The 23,488-nt window shown below is 44.0% G+C and overlaps 1 protein-coding gene across 1 annotated transcript; it reads left to right on the forward strand.

The window, feature by feature from the left end:
• The first annotated feature begins 4,802 nt into the window (after positions 1-4,802).
• Positions 4,803-23,084, forward strand: PEX6 (peroxisomal biogenesis factor 6). Its single transcript, XM_081854586.1, has 17 exons — positions 4,803-5,726; positions 7,763-7,926; positions 9,139-9,222; positions 9,865-9,967; positions 10,456-10,592; positions 11,239-11,350; positions 12,733-12,941; positions 13,243-13,435; positions 14,166-14,242; positions 15,146-15,278; positions 16,671-16,876; positions 16,960-17,021; positions 17,272-17,380; positions 19,090-19,206; positions 20,154-20,231; positions 21,446-21,585; positions 22,561-23,084. Exons 1-17 carry the CDS (start codon positions 4,818-4,820, stop codon positions 22,692-22,694), a joined length of 2,967 nt encoding a protein of 988 aa, XP_081710712.1. The 5' UTR covers positions 4,803-4,817; the 3' UTR covers positions 22,695-23,084.
• The last annotated feature ends 404 nt before the right edge of the window (positions 23,085-23,488 follow it).

The raw sequence follows: 23,488 nt of genomic DNA on the forward strand, positions 1-23,488 counted from the left end.
TTCCAGTAGCACCTTAAAGACCAACTAAGTTAGTTCTTGGTATGAGCTTTCGTGTGCATGCACACTTCTTCAGATACACTGAAACAGAAGTCACCAGACCCTTCTATATAGTGAGAAGGTGGGGAGGGGTATTACTCAGAAGGGTGGTGGGAATGGGTGATTGGCAGATAGCTGTGATCACAGCTATCTGCCAATCACCCAATCCCACCACCCTTATCTGCCAATCACCCAATCCCACCACCCTTCTGAGTAATACCCCTCCCCACCTTCTCACTATATAGAAGGGTCTGGTGACTTCTGTTTCAGTGTATCTGAAGAAGTGTGCATGCACACGAAAGCTCATACCTAGAACTAACTTAGTTGGTCTTTAAGGTGCTACTGGAAGGAATTTTTTTATTTTGTTGTGAGAACTGAAGTTACAGAGAACTAGGCAGAGGGCCTTCTCAGCAGTTGCACCTACCCTGTGGAATGCCCTCCCATCAGATGTCAAAGAGATAAAGCAATTATATGACTTTTTGCAGACATCTGAAGGCAGCCCTGTTTTGAGAAGCTTTTAATTTTGTTGTACCCTTTCATATTTTGTTGGAAGTCACCGAGAGTGGCTGGGGCAACCAGGTCAGATGGGTGGGTTACAATACATACCTACTGTATCATCATTTCCTACTGTCCAATAAAGAAACAAGAATCTCTTTCAAAAACCTATCCCAAGAGGATTACATAGGGAACAATACAACGCACAGTGAACAGTATCTTCTCCCTCTCTCCAGCCACCAATGCCCAAACCATTATTTTCAGATATTGCATTATATTTCCCCCTCTAAATGTCCTGTGGTATAGGGTTAGGATCTCAAAGCGGAAAATACTTTCCTCGTTACACCAACATAAAACTTTTAAAAACTGTAATTAAATCATATCAGATTGAACAAAATAATAACACGTTTCAGAAAAGGGCAACCAAAATGACCAGGAAGTGGAGCAATTTGTCTATGAGGAAAGGTTGTAGCATTTGGAACTTTTTTTTATTATTTTTTTGTTTAAAGTAAGAGGTGACATGACAGAAGTTTATACAATTTTGCACGGTATGGAAAAAGTAGACAAAGAAAAGCTTCTCTCTCTTATAACACTAGGACCTATGGACATCCAATGAAGCTAAATGTGGGAAAATTCAGGACAGATAAATTCTTCTTCATGGATCAGAGTTAAAACTTTAACTTTAAAAGACAGTTTTTAATATTTAATATTTAATGCTGTATTGTTTTAAACACTTGATTGGAAGCCACCCAGAGTGGCTGGGGAAACTTAGCCAGATGGGTGGGGTATAAATAATAAATAATAATGATAATGATAATGATGATGATGATGATGATAATAATAATAATAATAATAATAATAATGAGTAAAGCAGTGACAGCCGCCAACTTGGGTGATTTAAAAAAAATAAGATTGGAGATCTTCATGGCGGAGAAGACTATCAATGTCTACTGTTAATGATGGTTGTGCTTTATCTCCACAGTTAAGATGCAGCAATGCTTCTGAATACCAGTTGCTGGAAACTGCAGGAGCGGAGAGTGCTTTTGTGCTTGGGTCCTGCTTGTGTGAGAACAGGATGCTGGACCCAGCAGGGCTCTTCTTATAAAATAAGAAAGGGCCTACTCTTTACTCATAATACACCATAGGTTTATTCTGAGCTACAGGAGTAACAGCCTTATAAGCATAGAGAATCAGTCTGTGCTTCACTTTGTCAGCCCAGTTCTATTGGAAATTTGCTCCAAGTTGGGGCTGCTGTTTTCTTTCTCTCTCTTCCCCCCTTTTAAGTATTTAAACCAGTACAAATGGAAAACAACACGAACTTTGGACAATACTGAAGAAAAGCCAACCTAAAATCTTACCATGGAAATAAGGACTGCCGCGTGGTAGGTTCCATAATGACCTCAATTAGACATTTTGGATAGTTTCCAGTTTCACAATATTTGCCCAACCCCCACTGGCAGACCGTTAGACATCTGCTCTTTTATTTTTGTCCTGCTTTGTTTCGTGAAGATTTCCACCTCCTTTATTTCCTTCAGTTTGGCATCACTATGTATTCTAGCTTTCCTTCCCCTTCCAATTTAAAATAATTATGTTTGGGAAGCAAAATGGCAAATGTCGCTTCTTGCCAAGACTTGACATGACTACTGAGCAATAATAAATGGAGCACTGAAGGGAATGGATACACAGAGCAATGTAGACAGCTCAGCAGGCCACAGAATACCTTAACGGAGCGTAAATGGCTTTGGCTGCTGTCCACAGCCCTTCCAAAAATACTTGCACCTGAATGGCCTTATTTCCTTGGATAGATCCTCAGCTTTAGCCTCGGGCATTCTAATAAGAAATGGTGTCAACCTTTTGTTCTGTTTGCCAGGGGCTGGGATGGGGAACCTCTGGCCCTCCAGATGCTGTTGGACTACAACTCCCATCATCCCTGTCCATTGGCCATGTTAACTTGCAATGATGAAATATGAATTTCAACAGTATCTGGAAGGTTGCTGATTCCATCCCCCTCCCAGCACAGAGCAAGGAATGCAATGGGGAAAGCAAAACAATGTACATGTTATGGTAGGAAGAAAGAAGGAAGTGCTTGAACGTGGGAAAATCTGAAGCAGGGGAGGTAGCAATTGATTTGTTCCCTGCACATCCTTTGAGGACCTTAAGGCAGCATACACTTCTCTCATTTTATCCTTAAAGCAACTCTCTGAGGCAGGTTAAGCAGAGAGATGATGATTCAACCCAGATTTTTGCAGTTTGAGGCGAGGCTTAGTTGCACAACACAATGGTTTTGTCATAATTATTCAAACTTCCCACTGTCTCAAGGATTAAGAAGTTCCAGGACAACCTTACAGAATAATTTCTATTGTTGGGAAAAGGAGTATAGGAAACCTGTGGTTGTTGTTTTTTTTTAAAAAAACAACCCTATATATTTATTTACAATTGCCTAGATTGATCAGGTGGGCAGCAAGTAGGGACACAGATGGGCTCTACTAATTCTAAAGCAGCATCAGTCCACAGAAGAAACAGCAGCTCCCCTGGAGCTCTCTTTGGCCAGATTCAAATTGCACATATATTTTCCTTTTTAGTCCTGGATATACAAGTACATGAGGCTTTAGTTACATTCAGCACCTGGCTTTAGATATTCATGATGGGCAATAATGAGCACAGAGGGCAATTATTAGCTTTTATGGTTCCAGTCCTATGGTAACTTACATGCTTGTATGTCTCATTGAAATATGGGGCTTACCGCTGAGAAATTATGTACAGGATCAGGCCGCATTGCAAAGCACAATAAAAGCATTCAGTTCTGATTCCATCAACAATTCACCAGTATTCTCTGCCATTAACAGCAGCATTTCACAGGGATTCAGGTTTGATTCAACTATTGCTAGGAGTTTGTTTTAGTTTGCCTATCCCCAGCTCAGCTCTATAAATAACTGCAGGGAACTCTTACAGTGTTATTGTGGGAAAAACATTTGGAGGAGGAGGTGTTGTGGAGTGTGTGGCATACCAGACTAAGGTAAGTTTAGTTCATTATCATTTAAAACAGGATCAAGTTAAGCATATATAACAATATTTATAAATTAAAAATAAAACTCTGGAAAGAAGATGCCAAGTGTTGCTCCCCACTGTAAATTTGTCGTTGTTGTTTAGTCGTGTCTGACTCTTTGTGACTCCATGGACCAGAGCACGCCAGGCACTCCTGTCTTCCACTGCCTCCCGCAGTTTGGTCAAACTCATGCTGGTAGCTTCGAGAACACTGTCCAACCATCTCGTCCTCTGTTGTCCCCTTCTCCTTGTGCCCTCCATCTTTCCCAACATCAGGGTCTTTTCCAGGGAGTCTTCTCTTCTGATGAGGTGGCCAAAGTATTGGAGCCTCAGCTTCAGGATCTGTCCTTCCAGTGAGCCTTCAGGGCTGATTTCCTTCAGAATGGATAGGTTTGATCTTTTTGCAGTCCATGGGACTCTCAAGAGTCTCCTCCAGACCATAATTCAAAAGCATCAGTTCCTCAGCGATCAGCCTTCTTTATGGTCCAGCTCTCACTTCCATGCACCAATCTATAAATACCAGTCTAGCGCTACTGAAAAGCCATCGACTTCTTAACAAAAAACCCTTAAACAAGAATTTGCTCTTGTTGCATAGAATGCACTTTTCTCTTCCACACTGAGTGAAGGGGTGACCCTTTTAATTCCAAGGGCCACATTCTTGAATGAGCAACTTCCTGGAGGCTGCACACCAGTGGTGAGCAAGACCAGAGGCAAAAGTGGGCAGATCAATGGATGGAGTTTTTCCCTTTCTACAAGGGGCCACGTCCCAAGAACACAAGGGTCAGGTTTCTACATGCCGTCTCTGCCGATCCAAGCAACCAAACAGGAATTGGCATGGTTCAAGGGTGCCTTGCAAACAGCCAAAGCCACTTGAGGAGGGTCTAGAGAAGCGCCTGTGGCTTAGGAAGAGGACATGACCTAGGTAGAACCCCTAAACCCCCTTTTCTTTGCATGGTGGCTGTGCTCTGCCTCCACGGTCGGGAGGCAGAAATGCTTCCGAGCGACAGCTGCTGGAAACCGCGGAAAGGGAAGAGCGCTCTTGTGCGTCCGCCGTGAGCCCACCCCCGCCAGCGGCGCCACTCTAACCGCTCGTATCTCTAGTTATCCGCACGTCTACTTTCTCATTGGGCGTTTTCCAAACTCGGGCCGGAAGTGCCCGCGAAGGGGCGTTCCTTCCTGCGCCTCTCTCTCTCTGTGGTCCTCCCGGGAAGCTTCCTCTCCGCCACTCTGAGGGCCTCTCTATGGCGGTGGCGGTGCTGCGCAGCCTGGGCGACGCCGTCCCGCAGGACCTGCCCGCTGCCGCGGGGCTGCTGGTGGCCCCTGCCGACGGGCAATGGGCCTCGGTGGCGGCTGCCGCGGCGGGCGGCCCTCTGGTGCTGGCCGTCCGCCCGGCGGGGTCTGAGGCGCAGCCGGTGCTGCTGTGCGCGGCGCTGCTGGAGGGCGAGGCGGCCTCGGGGCCGGAGCTGTGGCTGGGCCGGGCCTTCCTGAGGCAGCTGGGCCTGGCGGCGGGGAGGCGCGTGCGGGTCTGGCCCGTGAGGAGGCCGCCGTTGCTAGGCTGGGTGTTGCTAGGGGCGGCGGGGGCGGGGCGGGCTCCGCGCCCCGCCGCCGCCGCCGCCGCCTCGGGCTCCAGCGTCCTGGTGCGGCGCGGGGAGACGTTGCCGGGCTCGGGGCTGCTGGTGCTGGAGGCCCGGCCGGCCCTGCAAGGGCTGCTGGGCGCCGGCACCCGCTTGGCCGTGACTGAACTGAGGGGCGGCGGCGGCGGCGGGGAGAGCCGGGAGCGGAGCGGGGAGCCGCCGCCGCTGGTGTCTGCGTGGGCGCACGGCGGGGAGCGGCTGGTGAAGGCGGAGCGGGGCCACGCGGCCCTGTGGGGAGGCGAGGCCGGCGAGACCCTGTGGGTGACCCGCGGCGGCCTGCGCAGCCTGGGCCTTTTCCACGGGGAGTGGGTGTCCGTGTCGAGGCCGGAAGGCGGCTCCCGCCACTTGGCCACCGTGCGAGCCCTCGACCCCCGGTGGTACTTCTCCCTCGCCGAGGACAGGCGACGCCGAGCCGCCGAGGAGGACGCCTTTCCGCACGAGAGGGCGCTGCTCCCCGCCACCTTGGCCTTCAACCTGTCCTGCGACCCTCTGGAAGGGGCGCTTCTGAAAATCCAGGTGGGTGGCACCTGTGCGGAAGGAGGCGCCCAGCTGGGAGAACAGGTGCTGAGCGTGGGAAGCTGCCTCGCACCATGTAGGGCAGCTTTCAAACTACCACGGTTCTGCCTGCTGGGACTGGGAAGAAGAAGAGTTTGGATTTGATATCCCGCTTTATCACTACCCTAAGGAGTCTCAAAGCGGCTAACAATCTCCTTTCCCTTCCTCCCCCACAACAAACACTCTGTGAGGTGAGTGGGGCTGAGAGACTTCAGAGAAGTGTGACTAGCCCAAGGTCACCCTGCAGCTGGGTGTGACCCCCAGATGTTTCAGCAGGCAAAACTACTGGCTACAGACTTTACCAAATGTATGCCCACCTCACACATCTGGGAACTGAATGCAAGACCTCCTGTCTGGAGGGAGAATAATGCCCGTAAATCTGGCCAATGCCATCCCCACCCCACCCCACCCCCGCAAGGGTAAAGTTATCTTATCCCCTTTGGTGTGGCTTGTTTGGTATGTGGAAATTGGACTAGTGGCAGGATGGGGCTTGTCTGCAATAGAGTTATGGTTATATAAGGAAAAAGAGTGGTTGCGTACCTTTGTGTCAAATGCCATAGAGCAAGAAGAGGTAGTTGCCACATCAGGATTACAGCAGTTGTGTAGGTCTATAGCATCTGCGAAGAGTCTTTAGTTATCTGTGGAGCCTAGCCTATACAGTGGTACCTCCAGGTTACAAACGCTGCAGGTTACAGACTCCGCTAACCCAGAAATAGTACCTCGGGTTAAGACCTTTGCTTCAGGATGAGAACAGAAATTATGCTCCGGTGGCGCAGCGGCAGCGAGAGGCCCCATTAGCTAAAGTGGTAGCTCAGGTTAAAAACAGTTTCAGGTTAAGAACAGACCTCCTAAACGAATTAAGTTAACCCAAGGTACCACTGTATTGTAAAGGATGTACTTAGCAGAAAGACTCCTTAAAGCATAGCATGCTAACGTATAAGCTAGTTAGGGCTCAGTAGGGTCTTAGCTTCAATACTGCGGTGAGTTGAGGGAAGCTGCAGGTCTTTGCTATAGCACTGTTGTTAACAGCCATGAGGATTAAAAGTGAAAGGCAAGAGCGTGAGTTTGTCATGACAGCATGCACAGGTTGTTGTGAAGATGTCGTGGTGGACTTTGATTCTACAGTTAGAGATGAACTGAGAGTCTCTAAAGTGGAAGTTTGGGAACTTCTGAAGTGCAGCATGGGGAGGATCTCTATCTGTATACAATTGTAAAAAATCTTGTGTGATTATGCCAGTGTATAGACCCAAAGGTAACAGGCGTGTGACTGCTTGGGTTAGTTCTGTATTCAGGATTGCATAACAAACCCTCATCTTTATCTTCTTTCCACTTTTATGAACATCATAGAGCTTTATCTTGCATTTAGAGATGGTGTTTCCCCTTCAGATACATCATTCCTTTCTTACTTGATTTATGCATTGAAAATTTCACCCTTAACTCCAGGCTGGAATGCTTCTGGAAAAACTACCAACCCCTAGTTGTATATTCAGAATTACCAACAGAGATTGGAGCTCCTGTTCCATACGCAGATATGTACTGAATGAATGAAAACATCTGCCACTGAGTTAGTCTAGTGTCAAAGAAGCAATCTTGCTGTGTGGCACCTTAAAAAATTAACCAACTTATTGTGGTACAAGCTTTCCTAGATTGGAGTAAACTAATCACATGTATTAAACATTATCAGGAAACTGGCAGGTATAGACACTCATATTTGTAAGGCAGAGGGTGAAAATGTAGGCAGTGAAGTTAGCGGGGAATGAAATGGAACAATTACAGACTGTAACAATGATGTTAAAGCGGGGATAATGAAATTAAAAGGTTTAAAACACCTTTGTGACTGGAAAATTGGGTTTTCGCTAACCTATTATGGGATGGGAAAAATTAGGCCTGGTACTCAAAGGTTACTGCAGTTAAAAAAGATTGTTCTGTCCTAATCACCTAGTTTTTAATTTTGTGTAGTGGAATTAAAATGGAATAGGGTTGTTTGTCCTCCGTAGAGATATGGGGAAGCTGCTGGTGCGCAGGAGTTAAAAGGAAGTCGGTCCTTGCTATCTGTGCCACCCTTTGCCAAGGAGCTACACATAGAGATTGTGTCCTCACCAGCCTACAGCATCACAGGAGTATATGACCAAATTCTCTACCAACACTTTCAAACTCCCAGGTTAGCGTTTCAGTAAAGACAATAACTTAACCTCTGCATCCCTCTTTATGAGATCAAGGGATAATCTTGTTACTGTGCTTCTTATTTACTGCATGAGCACACAATTAGCAGGACATGGGCTTGTTGCCCATGTGTCACATTTGAGAAGCTTGCTTAGGCATTTTAAACATAAGTGGAAAAGTAAAATATTGATTCTGGAAATATTTAGAATATCTGTCTTAAATCAGTAAAATATATTGGTTGTGCCAGCTGAGACAACTTTAAAAACTTTGGCAGTAGCATTGTGATCTTAAGCCTGTCTTTGTGGGGTCTGTATGCCAAATGCATTTCACAGTCATTTCACAGAATCATAGAAGTGTAGAGTTGGAAGGGTTCCTGAGGGTCATCTAGTCCAACCCCCTCAACTTCCCTCTCTTATTCAGTGACCAGTGGTGCTAATCACAGCTGAGAGTTGTGGTCCAAGATCTGCACTGAAAGCAGGTTAATGCAAAGTAACTCATAGAACATATTTCCAGTGAAAATTAAGCAAGCTCAGAATCTGATCTCTTTTAAACATGCTTTATAGACACACTCTTTAGAGGAATGGCCTTGGGAGAATGAAATGTGATGTTGGGCTAAATTATCAGCTATTTGTTCAATGTTAATTTTAGTTTTCTTTATTCAATGAATCTATTGAAATTTTATAGTTTTATTGTAATATTTTACTGATTTTTTTTTATGTATTATTTTATTGTGAATTGGTTTGTAAGACAATTGTCCCAAAAACCAGTATAGATGTCTTTATAAACAAAAATAATATAAGTAACAAATGCTATCTTAAGGTTACATCCCCCCAGTATGTTTCATCCCCCCCCTCACTTTTTCTGTATGCTTTGTAACAAATTGATTTAAATATGATTTTAACAGGCGAGTTGTATATTACTGCATTTGTGCAGAAAGGTTTCTCCTTCTGGTGATTCCTTTTTCACACCAAATGCTGGCAGTACAGTGAAGAGGCCTGTTTTTGAGGCGTACAAGTTCATTCAGCACTTTCTGTTCAGGACAAAAATTAAAATTGCTAGTTAGACCACATATCTGCTGCAGGATATTAAACACTTGAAATATTTCTGATGGCCTCCCTGGCTTCTTTTCAGACCATTGCATTGTCACACAGTTTTTTCTCCCTTTCATTAGTTGAATAACACATGTATCACCATGACTGTTTTGTTGCAGGCTAGTCCAGGAGGAAGATATTCTGTGTATTCCAACAGTCGGGCATCCTGAATTCTTAGAAGGAAATTCAGATAAATTTTCTAGGTATGTTTTCCATTTTGTTAAAGCTAACTGATCTGTCATTTTGCAGTTATCAATCTGCTTACTAAAAAATTTGATTGAGGTAGTCTCTATTGGTTTGGGTTAAATGCCTAGGGAGAGCTGTCCTGGAAAATCAGAAGCTTGTTTACCCTGGATTGATGGTACCATTATTATAGTCTTGCAGATTGTGGCTTTGTACCTAAGGAAGTCCTGTGATGTTAGGGGCTGTTCTTTAATTTCAGAAAATGGTAAATGCTGGTGTTTTTGGAGAAAAATAGCAATTGAGGAAAATATCCATAGAACTACCTAAAGCTTGTGCTTTTGCAAAGTACCGTATTTTTTGCTCTATAACACGTACCCGACCAGAACACGCACGTAGTTTTTAGAGGAGGAAAATCCGTAGGCATGCCACCTGTAGGCATTCCCTCCGTAACACGCACAGACATTTCCCCTTACTTTCTAGGAGGAAAAAAGTGAGTGTTATGGTGCAAAAAATACGGTATAGTTTTTCATATAAATACTCCAGTTATTTTCTATTGATTCCTCCTTTAACCAATGCATTTGGTACTGGAATTTTAGCCTGTTTGTTCTTCAGACAGGGCGGGGTATAAATAAAATTTATCATTATTATTACTATTCATTCAGATGGCCAGACCTCTACTTCAAGGTAAAAAAGATAGTAGCAGCAGACGACAAAGAGCAGAGCCTGGGGTACCTGGCTGACACCCAGAACACGTCTTTATTTCTGGTAAGGTATAAAAAGTGTTTTAGGTAAATAGCATATTCTAGTGCTGACATCAGAGCTCTTGAGCATAATAAATATAAAAATATAAATAATGGTTAGGGCATTACAAATAAAATTCAGAGAGAGATGTAATGTTGAAGTGGAACACATTTCTCCCAACTTTTGAACACCTCTTTATTTTCCTTAGCTGCAAAACAGAAAAAAAAAATTATCTTCTATTAAAATGTGGTAGGACTTCCAGGGACCTGATCAGTCATTTAAATAGCCACCTTTGCTCTAAAACAGTGATGGCCAGACTTGGCCCTCTAGCTGTTTTGGGACTCCAGTTCCCATAATCCCTGACCATTGGTCCTGTTAACTAGGGATGATGGGAGTTGTAGTCCCAAAACAGCTGGAGGGCCAAGTTTGGCCATCACTGCTCTAAAGGATATTTGAGTGATTTGAGAAGACATATTCATATCAGGTAATTTTCAGTTCCCTTTTTTTTGTAGGTTGGTTCAACAAACAGTGCTATCCCATCTTTCCCGTCTCAATATGCTCATGGGTTTTGGAATAGTTTATCTCCTGCTGGACTCTGCAACATAGTGAAACAGCTTTGTGATATTCTTGGTCCACACTTACACAGTAGGTAAGTCAGCTGACTCGACCTAATTCTACCACATAATACATTGCTGCAGATAGCTTTCAGGGCTGGGTCTGTGCTGCATGTAGCTGTTGCCATTTACTGATAGATTTTGGGAATTCTGCATTATTACTTTAGCTATGGGGTGGTAGGATTTTTCTGGTTCTGGACCGTGCCACATTTAAGTTTTGTTCATTCAAGGTGCTCCTGTGACAGAGGGACCTGAAATCAATTTCTCATTGAACCTTTGGGCCCTCACATTGTGAGTTTATAACAACAACAAGAATTCTTTTTACAACAACAACAACAACAACAACAACAATAACAAATTAATTATTTTTATTATTTATACCCCACCCAAATAGCTGGGTTTCCCCAGCCACTCTGGGTGGCTTACAGCATATATTAAAACATAATAAAGCATCAGACATAAAAAACTTCCCGATCCAAGGCTGCCTTCAGATGTCTTCTAAAAGTTGTATAGTTCTTTATCTATTTGACATCTGGAGGGTGTTCCACAAAGAGGGTGTCACTACTGAGAAGGCCCTCTGCCTGGTTCCCTGTTGGTTTATGTGGTTGTGCTGCAGACTCCCTCTTTTGCTTTCTTCTTTTGTAATACTAATTAATGAAGTTGCTGGTTTTTGTGTTCTAGGGGGACTCTACTAAATGGAGCTGGAAGCATTCTTCTTTCAGGACCCAGTGGTGTGGGGAAACTGACAGCTGTCAGAGCTGCCTGTAGCCGTCTCAATCTCCATTTGTTCAAGGTAGTTTGTCTGAGCCTTCCATTTGATTTTTTTTATGTCATTTAACATCTGGGAAATGGCCTTGAAAGAATACAGTGCTACTTACAAATAGCAATCTTCTCTTTTTGATTTTGTGACCTCAAATTGCCACTCAGGCAAAGTGGAGAAAAGTGGTTTCTCTATAGAGAACTTCTGGCATTGCATATTTCTTCTTCACCCTGCATCTGTCCTCTTTCCCTCTTAGCTGAGGGTGAATTGTATTTGTCTCTTGCCCCTTGCAACTTGGCCATCTTACCTGAATGCAGAGTGCTGGTGGTGGTGGGAGTGGGAGTGCTTACAAGGAATAATAGGGGTTTTATAATTTCCTTATAAAGAATAAAGGTAAAGGGACCCCTGACTATTAAGTCCAGTCGTGACCGACTCTGGGTTTGCGGCACTCATCTCGCTTTATTGGCCGAGGGAGCCGGCGTACAGCTTCTGGGTCATGTGGCCAGCATGACTAAGCCGCTTCTGGAGAACTAGAGCAGCACATGGAAGCGCCGTTTACCTTCCTGCTGGAGTGGTACCTATTTATCTACTTGCACTTTGATGTGCTTTCGAACTGCTAGGTTGGCAGGAGCAGGGACCGAGCAACGGGAGCTCACCCCATTGTGGGGATTTGAACCGGCAACCTTCTAATCAACAAGTCCTAGGCTCTGTGGTTTAACCCACAGCACCACCCGCGTCCCTTATAAAGAATACTTCTTTCTAAATGCACGTATCTCTGAAATAAGAGGCAGTTTTGGACTTCTGGGTCTTCTCCCAAAACTCCCACCTTCACAGGATCAGGATATGTTTATTCACCAATTGATGACACCGCCCTGTAGCTCTGTGCTGCTTCCACTGCTTTTTGTTCCCTATGAAGACATTTTTTTTATCAAGTATTCCATTTATTTGAAATCTTGCTTTAGCACAGTGAAAACAACAGCACACTGTTTCTATAGCCCTATAAAATTGAAATTACCCCATCTGTAATATTGTTCTTCAACTGCTGGGTTGTATCAGTTGAGAGGCCACCAAATTGTATTTGTCCTTACTGTTTGTGGAAGTTATATACCAATCATAAGAAAGCAACAATCTGAAAGTGGTAAGAGGTGAGGAAGCCTGATGCAGGTTTTCTTTCCCATATAGGATCGTCTGCACTTGCTAAAATTCTCCCACCCTCACAGCTGTTAAAGATGTCTACAGGAAAATGGTGGGCATGTATAGTTGTAAAAGAGGTTGTATGGTTGTAGGTTAAAAATGTGTCCAAGGAATAAACTTGTCTAGATCAGCAGAATCTGCAGCCATTTCCCCTGCATGTATTCTCCAAATATTTTTGCAATGCAGTCCTCAACATATCTTTGTCCCCTGGCTTCCTGTAGGTGGATTGTGTTAGTTTGTGTGGTGACACCAGTGGATCCACAGAAGCAAAACTGCATGCTGCGTTCTCACAGGCTGAGGTCTATAGCCCTTGTGTCCTGCTAATGAAAGATATAGAGCTGCTGGGAAGAGATCGTGATGGACTTGGGGAGGACTCCCGAGTAATTCTTGCATTACGGCACCTTCTCCTGGACAGAGAGGCAAGTACTAGGTATGGATCGTCACACTAGGATTTTCTGGTGTTTTGTTTCTGAAGGATGGCTATCACTGTGGTGTGTCTGTTTCTACAACCTAGCAGTTAATCGAGTAGTTCTTCTCTTGCTGTGTGATATTGAAATTTTGGATCACTGCTGTAAAAAACACACGGTGTATTATCAATATAGAGTGGGGCCTTCTTTATAGTCTAACTGCGATTTTCACGTAAGCACTTAAGAAGAGCCCTGCTGGATCCAGCATTGTGTTCTCAACCCTGGCTGAAGTATTCATGGCTCATCTATGTGCTTTCTCACTAGTTATCCTGTCCTGGTAGTAGGAACAACGACCAGGCTTGGGAATGTCCCTACGGACTTGCAGACAGCTTTCCTTCATGACCTGAAAATCGAAGCACCATCTGAGGAGCAGAGGAAGGCCATTCTAAGCATGCTGACAGAGGGCTTGCCTTTGGGGAAAGAAGTGAGCCTGACTAAGCTGGCCCGGCAAAGCGCGGTGAGTTGCATCCCAAATGGCAGGACAGCCTAGTCGATGTTACAAGGGGAGCTTAGTTGCCACAGGGTGTGATTCCTTCTTGTGCTAAAGGATCACCTTGCAGTAGGAAAGACCAACCAGGCCATTGGTCCCTTTTAGCCCAGTGTTGTCTGTCTGGCAGCAGCCCTCCATGGTTCCAGACCAGGGCCTCTCCCTGCCCTAGCTAGAGACATTGGGGATTGAACCTTCTTATGCAAAGCCAATGCTCTGCCACTGAGCTGCAGCCCTTCCCAGGAACTGCATCTTTTTTATGAGAGCAGCATGACCCAAATAGGAATGCAGAGTGCTGGATCTCACTACTTTAGGCCCCAAGTCAGAATCCCTGGAAAAGACTTATCAAAAAGAATTATCTACAGTATGTAAACTGGGAATGTGGTCAAGCTCATGTAGCTATTGGAATTGAGTTGAGTTCTCGCCTATGGATAGCCACTATTACGCAAATAGTGCCTTCGCTAGGAGGGCTTGGAGGCACTTGCAAACCAATAGAAACCAGCCTGCAGTAGCATTCTCCATTACTTCAGTGGTGTGCTCACCTAGCTTGAGGGAATGGGTCCAGGAGGATTTCCCCAGATTTTTCTGTGTAGAGAATTAAACCTCTTCATCCTTATCCTTACGGGGTCTTATTTCAGAATGCTTTCTCTGCTTGCCTTGGGAATTGCTCCACAACTAGCATCTTGTTCCATGTTTGCAGGGCTTCGTTCTGGGAGACTTCTGCACTTTGCTTTCCCACAGCAGCCGTGCAGCCTGTGCAAGGATCCAGAATTCAAGGTACTGGAGGAGACTTTTTGGTGATTTGTAAGCCTTCAGGTGATCGCTGCAAATGTTTTATACACTTTGGAAGATGAGATTTAGGTTTCCTAACTGTGGATGGGATAAGGGAGGCATGCCAGTTTGTGATCTTCAAGACCTGAAGTGCCAGGAGTCAGGAGGGAATAGCACAAGGAGCAAGTACAAAGAGTCCACCCACTCCAGTTTGCTTGTGTCCTTGGGGTGGTGGCTTAGTAAAATGACTGAAAAGATTTGTCTTTGGAAACCTACTGTGGCAGCATTTGATAGAGCCCCAGTGACTCTTAAGACTTTTTGGTGAAAGTATGCTGGGATAGAAAATCCCCACCCCCACAGGAACCTTCTATCTTTCTATTTTTGCACTGTTTCTCTTCCCTGCTTCCAACCATAGTTCCTTTGCCTACTGCCGCTTTGGAGCAATTTCTCAGCCTAAATAGGGCAACTTAATTCTTTTCCACTATACTATCCCTGATGGTATCTGAGCCAGTCAGATTGGGCTGCAAGGCAATGTCAGTGAAGGGGAAATGAAGCTACTTTGCTGTCGCTCTTAAGGCCTGATTGAGCCTTAGTCATCAAAGCTCATCTGAGAGCAATGTAGTGTAGAGCGATAACATCCTGCTCAGATGCACATTTGACTTTGTCCCTGACTTCTCAGTGATTATTTCATTTCTGCAGTACAGCAGAACCTGATTGTCAAGGTTCTCAAACACCTTTGTGGTGCAGCTGGTTAGTGTGCCCTGCAAATGATCAAAATTGAGGGCACCTGTCTTTGGCACATCAGCACCCAGCTCAGCCCTGTAATTTGGAGACTTGTGGTCCAATTAACTTTTTATTATTATCAAGATTGCAGAAAACAGTTTGCTGTTTCTGTTTCCACTTTGCCAGCTTCCTGGGGGGACTGAGTGAGGAGGAAGAGCATGATTTTTGTGCTGCAGGCTTCCCTCTTCTAGCAGAAGATTTTGGTGTTGCACTGGATAAGCTGCATGATGCTCATTCGCAAGCAATAGGAGCTCCAAAGGTATGACTAATAAGAAGCGTGATTTTAAAAAACCCACAAACCACCTTTTGAGATCTCATGCAACTCTCTGCTACCATTAAGTGGAGAATTTCATCATCGCTTCTTGTTCCAATGACTAAACCATACTAACTAGATAGCTCAGTGCTTATGCGATCTTTCACAAATTTTATTCATAAAATTTCAGTCATAATCACAATCGAGGGTGTACATTAGTTTAAAATCAATAGAATATCCAGTCATAAATGTTAAAAACATAATAAAGAAGTAGGGAGGGAGCAATGCTTATCAAAGCTTAGACAAAATAATTTAGTAGTAATCTGTAAATTTTCCAGTGTAAAAAACCCCAAACTTCTCTCCTTTCACTAACAATTGCAGAGCCAGATAGAACCGCCCCCCAGTAGGAAATTCCAGAGAGATGGTGTCTAAAATGTTGGTGTCCTTGGGAAGGAAGAACAAAATAAAATATTTATTACCACTATTATTAGTACTATTAACTGGGAAAAGCTGTATAATCATGCAGATCTTACTATATTAAAATACAGGAATCTTCTGTTTCCTTTTTGGACAGGGGTTGTGGAACACATTAATTGGTACACAACCTTAAACCACTTTAAGGCTCAAGGAAATCCACATAATCCCATTTTACATTCTGATATTGTTGGCGCTAATGAATGAGCAACATAAATGAGTCTTGCAAGCCCTCATAACTGAGAAAATCTAATTCTACAACACTGGAAAGGCAGCTCTCTGCCAACAATTGCATTGTGGACTTGGGACCTTACTGTGTTTTTGATCTTTGAACATGCAACAGTTTGAACATAGGCAACAGTTTCCGGATATAGACAAGGACATTTGGTTCATGTACACTGAAATCTATTTTTTGTGGTCGAGTCTGTTGTAAAGTACTGAATAACCAGATTTTTGTGTCTGGAGCAACTTTATGAGCCAGAAAGTGTTTAGAAAATTAAGGGTATTCCAATCTGAACTGTAAGCCCCCCTCTTTCTCTCCATCCTTTACCTATGATTTGGTGTTATATAAATGAATTAATAATGCATTGTCAATACATGAAATCCGCAGGGCTTCGCCTTTTGATATTAAGGTGTAAGTGGGTACGTAAGGGAGACAAGCTACTAAAGGTAGCTCAAGTGCAGTTAAGGGTGCAACATGGATGATTCCAGATGAGAGCAGTCTTCACTTGCCCCTTGGAGCAGGAGGAGGATGCTGTGAGAGCGGTGGCAGTCGCTGGATGGGGCAGAGGGGAGTGTTGTGGTCTTAAGGGGTTTATGGGACTGTGTCTTGAGAGCACCGTAAGAAGAAAAAAGTGCAAGTCTTGGTTTACGAAATAGGGCTGTAGACTTGGCAAGAGTTGCAAGGTTGTCCTGTCGCCGCAGATACCTTCTGTCTTCTGGCAAGATGTTGGTGGGCTCCAGGAAGTGAAGAAGGAGATATTGGACACCATTCAGCTTCCTCTAGAACACCCAGAGCTACTGTCTTTAGGTCTTCGCCGCTCTGGCCTTCTGCTCTATGGCCCTCCCGGAACAGGGAAAACGTTGCTAGCAAAAGCTGTGGCAACTGAATGCACCATGACTTTCCTCAGGTGGGCATTGTGGCAGAAAGGGATAAGGGGAGCCTTGGGGCGCAGAGCTTGGAATAACCAGCCCTGTCTTTTATCTTTCTCAGTGTGAAGGGCCCGGAGCTCATCAACATGTACGTTGGGCAGAGTGAAGAGAATGTGCGTGAAGGTTAGTGTGGAGCTCCAATATGGAGCAGAGGAATGCATTATGCATTATGTATGCTGCTGGCTTTAGCATGACTCTGCAAGATGCACATTGATTTCTGAAGAAATGTGCATGCACACTTAGCAGTTGGTCTCTAAGGTGCTACTGGACAATTTTTTTATATATTTCTACTGCTTCAGACCAACACGGCTACCTACCTGAATCTATTAATTTCTTTCTCTCTCTCTCTCTCTCTCTCTCTCTTTCATATCAGTGTTTGCCAGAGCCAGGGCAGCTGCTCCCTGCATTATCTTTTTTGATGAACTTGATTCCTTGGCACCCAATCGTGGGCGGAGTGGAGACTCTGGTGGTGTAATGGACCGGTGAGTGCCACTCGTCAGCTGCTGTTAAGGAATGCTGAAGCGTAAGCATCCTGCTGTAGCAAACTCCGTGCAAACTCCTGATTTTTTTTCTTTATCCATGCTTGGTATAGATCCAGGCAGGCTGGAAGTACCTGCATGTGTTCCATAAAAACTGGACTCCCACTGTCAAATGTATAAACACTAAAAAGGCTGGGGTGCCCCACTCCCTGATGGCGCACAGGTTATCTTTGGTCCCTGAACCTTAGCTTTGATGATCCTATTTTTTTCTGCACTGGGGCTTAGTTCTAGAAGATAGAAAGAGTGAAAATAAATTTTATCGAAAATCTTAATATCCCACCTTTCAATGTGGGATATTCAAGGCAGCTGCTAATGTTAATGCAGCAATCTTTTTGTATTTTGATGTAATAGAACAAAAAGCAGATCCTGCAACCAAGGTTAACTTTATCAAAATCTCTCTCTCTCTCTTTATATATATATATAAAAAGCACTAGCAAAATATGACTGCATCTCTGGATCCCAGCTAAAAACTGCCTTCACAGGCATACCAACTGCCCTGGGTATTTGATGCCTAATACCTGCCTAGGCGTTTCCGTGCGCTGCTCTGGTTCGCCAGAAGCGGCATAGTTATGCTGGCCACATGCCCGGAAGCTGTACGCTGGCTCCCTCAGCCAATAAAGAGAGATGAGCGCCGCAACCCCAGAGTCGGCCACGACTGGACCTAATGGTCAGGGGTCCATTTACCTTTATCGTACCTGCCTAGACATTTGGTGTTACAAAGCTTGCACTAGCTGCCCTTATGCCATTGGGCCAAGTTTTTATATTGATATGGAAGGCCCTCAACAACTGGTGTCCAGGATACCATGAGCACCACCTGATTCCTTCTATCCCTGCCCAGTCTGTCCCCATGACTTAGATACGTGGCTCATACCTGCCAGGTGCTCAGTATTGTGGGCCCATTTCTTGTCAAAACTCACTCCTGGCTGAGATCAGATAGGTTTCCTCCCAGTTGAACTTCTGGCAATTGGTGTAGACCTTTTTTATATCTGCTTGCATTTAAGTTTTCTTATTTTTAATGGTTAATTTAAACTGATTTTACCTTTTTATATCTTTTGCAACCTTACTGTACACCACTTATACGGTGTTAAGCAGTATATAACACAAAATAATAAAAATATCCAGTATGGCTCTAGCACTAACCAAACATTGGTTTGTTCTGTCACGTGAAGCAGAATATAATTCAGTCATTGAACAAGAAGAATACGGCAATGGTCAGATGAGAAATTTGTAAAGCAGGGTGAATCTTTAAGATTCTTAGAATCGATGTCTGCCTCTTGTGAGAAGCAGGACCTTACAGTTCTAGAGAGATACAGGAAGATACTGGATTTTGCCAATCTTCCAAGATGTGATGCTCTTTCTGTGAGAAGAAAAGTTCTATTTTTGATTCTTACTTCACTCTGCAAAGTTAGTGACTTGCTTGTACATCCCCTTTGCCCTACCTTGTCTGTTAAGAACTGTTTTCGTTCAAGGCAAGTAGTTTTTCCCTCAGTGGTGTATAGCAACTAGTACAGTAATACTTTTGAGCTTAGCTTGGTCATACCTATCTGAACCAGTGCTTTGTGTATGTACTGTTTGGATTAATGAGTTGACTTGCTCAGTGGCTGCACTAGGATTTGTGGCATTTAAAAATGTTTTGCTTTTCCCCTTGGTAGAGTGGTCTCTCAGCTACTAGCAGAACTTGATGGACTTCATTCTTCTCGAGATGTCTTCGTTATTGGAGCTACAAACAGACCTGATCTTCTAGATTCAGCATTACTCCGGCCAGGCAGGTATGATTCTCACTATTACTGGCTTTATACACACACACACACACACACACACACACACACACAGCATGTATATACGTGGCACTTTACAAAGAACAGGTATAACAGATCCCTGGCTCTTAAAATCTAAAATATAGACAGGGAAACAAAAGATGTGATTACTTCATTTGTGTGAACCGTGACTTAGTTACAGTAAAGACAAGGGCAAAGTTAAATTAGTGTAGTATCCTAACTCCCCACTCCCTCACTTGTTCCATGTATTTTAAAGCACGTTAAGATGTAAAGCACTAAGAGAGGTTCCCTGTCCCTTCTGTTCTGTTTGTGTTGCATTTTTGGCAGACAAATCCTCTGTCCAAAGTGAGGTCTTGAAGTGCTTTCCCACGCAAAATAACAGAAAATTTGTTGCTTCTTCCTTGCCTATTTGGTGCTGGATGCATTCATTTGCTCTAATTTAGCGCAATAGTTTTCAAAGGTTCCCCCCCCCCCCCGTAGACCACTTGAAAATTGCTGGAGGTCTTGGCAGACAACTTAATAAAATTTGCTAACGTTTTAAAGTACCAACGTCATTCTAAAAAGAGGTGGAAATCATGGGACACAGCAGGATACCAAAAAGGGCCCCTTTACCTTCTATGGAAAATGAGTAAGATTCCCCCGTGGGCCCTAGGCAAGAGCCCTAGTCAAAATAGCCCCCATCTTCATTGTAGAAGGTATCAGTTATGCACAGAGCCAAGTGCAGGCTTTCTTGAAGTTTGACCTTTTATCTTCTCTTTTCTTTGTACGCTATGAGCGGAGCTACTTGGAGAATGTCTGCTATACTGAATTAAAAGCTCCACAGCCTAACAATAGAAGTCTGTTCTCAGATCTTCTTGGGGTTGTATGTGTTTTCTGAATAGCATGTATGTATGTTGAACAACTGCACTTTGTCTCTTTATTGTCTGTTTCCCTGGCAGATTTGATAAATTGGTCTATGTGGGTATAAATGAAGACCGAGACTCTCAGCTGCAAGTACTAAATGCTATCACCAGAAAGTGAGTGCCTACCATAAAATAAAAGTAGTGACAAAGGGAAAGCCCTGTGATTCCCAATATTTCATGGCCTTAGTATTCCTTGTATATAGCTGTTCACTCCGCAGGGGAAGAGAAGTCTGTGCAAAGTGGTACCTCCACTCCTACAAGCAGCTAAGCACAACTGCAACTTGCTGGTTTGCATTCAGAAGATCTTTCACATCATGGGCTGCAAGGTTGTGAATAAGTGTTGTCCTTTTGCAGTCCCTTCTGCTCTTGAGCATGAGGCTTATTTGATTGCTTCCCGTTTTAAACAAACCAATTTACTGTAACAAATGCATGAAGGATAAGGCTATGTTCCACCTGTACTGTTGGAAGCATCATGACTCTGCATTCCAGTTGCTGGGAATTAAAAACTGGGAATTAAAAGATGCTGCGTTTAGGTCCTGCTCTGCAGGCTTTTCATAGGCATCTAGGTGGCCATTGTGAGAACGGGATGGGCCTTTGGCTTGATCCGGCAGGGTTGTCTTATACTCTTTATGGAGTGGTGAAAGCAGCAGAACTGCAGTATAGTTTAAAACTGAATAACAGCTTCTGCTGATTTGGACTTGATAGCTTAGCCCACTGCATCAGCATCTCCTTTTGCTGCTTTTGTTAAAAGTAGAACAGACCACCTTGCACTATGAAGTTTCTGATATTAGAAAGCTGTGAATGTTAAATTGGCTGCGAATCTTCCCAAGAGAGGTGTGTGCTCTGAATGATAGCCGGATACATTATTGTGAGACTGATAATTCTCATTTGGTGTTTGCCACATGAGGCCTGGATAGCTCAGTTGGCTAGAACATGGTGCTGATAATGCCAAGGTTGCAGGTTTGATCCCTGTTTGGGACAGCTGCATGTTCCTGAATTGCAGGGAGTCGGACTAGATCAGGGTTTCCCAAACTTGGCTCTCTAGTTGGTTTTGGACTACAGTTCCCATTATCCCTGGCCACTGGTCCTGCTAGCTAGGGATGATGGGAGTTGCAGTCCAAAAACAGCTAGAGATCCGAGTTTGGGAAACCCTGAACTAGATGATCCTCGGGGTGCCTTCCAACTCTACAATTCCATGATTCTATGATCACACTCATTTGAACCTGGGATTTTGGGTTATTCCTTTCTGTCCACAGCTCTCAGACAGGCTGCAGTCTAACAACAATCTTTCTTTGATGCTAAGCCTTGGATATATTCTTCCTTGGTAGGTTTAAGCTGGACCCTTCCGTCAGTCTCCTTGGTATCCTTGACAAGTGTCCCGTACAGCTAACGGGAGCAGACATATATGCACTGTGCTCAGATGCCATGATGTCTGCTATCAAAAGAAAAGTGGCGTGGATAGAGGAAGGTAAGGAACTGGCATAGTTCAGCTAGATTCAAATCTACTAAGAAAAATGCACAGCAGGCAGTTAAGACAGGATGATGGACAGGTTCTGGAAAGAGAAAAATGTTCTTCATGGGTCATTGTTTCTTTGAATCTAATTCAGTGAACAAGATAACTGAACTCTTTACTGTGTCTCCAGTGATGGGGTAGAAAGGCAGAATACAAATAATTTAAATAAACGTTTGATCAAGTGTTTGGCAAAACTATTACTGCTTTATGTCCTTCTGTTTGGACTTGCATATCAATAAGCAAAGATCAGTTCTAAATAGTGGAGTAGAAAGTCAGATTGGTCTTAAGCCTTTGAGACACTTGGCAGACAGAGGTGTGTGTGATTGAGAGGAATTAGCAGGCATTAACTAGAAGGGTAAAATATTCCTTTGTTCTTGGGCTCCTTTTATGGGAATGATCTATAGAAAAGCTCCTCCTTTTTACAGGCTGTGGTGTAATTTCAGACCTGAGGGTGGAATATATTATTACCCCTGTAATGTGTCTCTCAGAATTTTCTGTATTGCTGCTACCTGTGCCACCCTTGGGTCTGTTCTTGAGGCATTCTTTGGAAAATAGGTCGAGTTACTTGTGGGGGTCTAATTGTCCTAACTGGATTGAACTGAACTGACTTTGCATGAGGTGGGAACCTGTTAAACGCATATCTATGAGAGACTGGCATAAGCGGGTCTTGATTCAGCTGTTAGGATTCTGTCGTTTGGTAAAACGCTGTGGAAATGAGATGTTGTCCAGTGCAAAGAATCAGTGCACTGTGAATACTCTTAGGGAAAGTTTTGCACTTTGGAGCACTATTCATAGTTGTCCTAGTTTCTCTCTGCACTTGAAAGACTTGTAGAAGTTTTTGCATACCCAGGAACAGTTTGTGGGTGTGCAGCATCTGACATGTCTAAAATGAGTAACTTTTTTGGCAACCATTTCTCTCTTTTTCTCCAGGGCTAGACACAGAGACCTCAGACCTAACTCTAACCATGGAGGACTTTGTACAAGCTGCAACAAGGCTGCAGCCGTCTGTTTCCGAACCGGAACTGCTTAGATACAAACTAATCCAGCAGAGATTTGCTGCTTGATTAAGGATCCAGCAGGACCAGAAAGAAAGGGATACATATGGTTGGAACTGTATAATTCCATGGAATCTGGAAGAAATTTTTGATGTGTTGTTGTCGGTTCTGCTGGAGAAGTGAAAACAGTGGATTCCAATGGCCAGGTGAGTGAGAAAAACTGAAAATGGGATCTAGGCATGGAACTGAGACTATTGGCTGCTTAGCTGGGTAAGAACTCTCTCAAGCTAATCCTCAGGAGTTCTCAGTGCCCTTGCTTATATATGAGAAGTTCAGGTTTCTTGAACACCCAGTGGAAAACCTTTGGATGCTAACAACCTGGGCCCATGAATATTTGGGTGGTGGTGCAGTGGTTGTGTCTAAGAATGGATAAATAAAAATCCTGTTTCTTTGCCAGAATGACGTAAATGCTCTTTAGTGCCTTTTATGAACTAAGATTTTCAGAGGGAGAAAGAGAAAACCATCAGAGCAGAGCAGAGCTCGCCTTCCTTCCTGTAGGGCACTCTGATGCTTAATGCAATCACATATTTAATTAAGTGTTTTGTAGAACTGGTCTTGTTCCCATGCTGGCTCCTTCACCATTTTGCCAAGTTTATGTAATCTGCCAATATAATATAATCTCATTGGTGTTTACAATTGTAGCAATAAGGTAAAATATTCCCATTTTTTATTGTTGGGGGGGGGGGGGAGAAGAGATACTGATACCTTTGTACTCCTTGGCTTGCTAGACTTAACCTACCACTTCTGCATTTGCCAGGGGAGGGGATTCAGCTCCCTGTTTTCCAGCTATAGAGCAAGGCAGC

The sequence above is a fragment of the Podarcis erhardii genome, assembly GCF_964252035.2.
Source record: "Podarcis erhardii genome assembly, chromosome: 3".
Classification (NCBI taxonomy): Eukaryota; Metazoa; Chordata; class Lepidosauria; order Squamata; family Lacertidae; genus Podarcis; species Podarcis erhardii.

What these genes read in the sequence shown, in the direction of transcription:
- PEX6 (XM_081854586.1), top strand. Translation starts at nt 4,818, where the DNA reads ATGGCGGTGGCGGTGCTGCGCAGCCTGGGCGACGCCGTCCCGCAGGAC. An exon ending in AGCTGGCCCGGCAAAGCGCG is followed by an intron (nt 13,436 to 14,165) that starts GTGAGTTGCATC and finishes CCATGTTTGCAG; the next exon opens with GGCTTCGTTCTGGGAGACTT. An exon ending in AAGCAATAGGAGCTCCAAAG is followed by an intron (nt 15,279 to 16,670) that starts GTATGACTAATA and finishes CTGTCGCCGCAG; the next exon opens with ATACCTTCTGTCTTCTGGCA.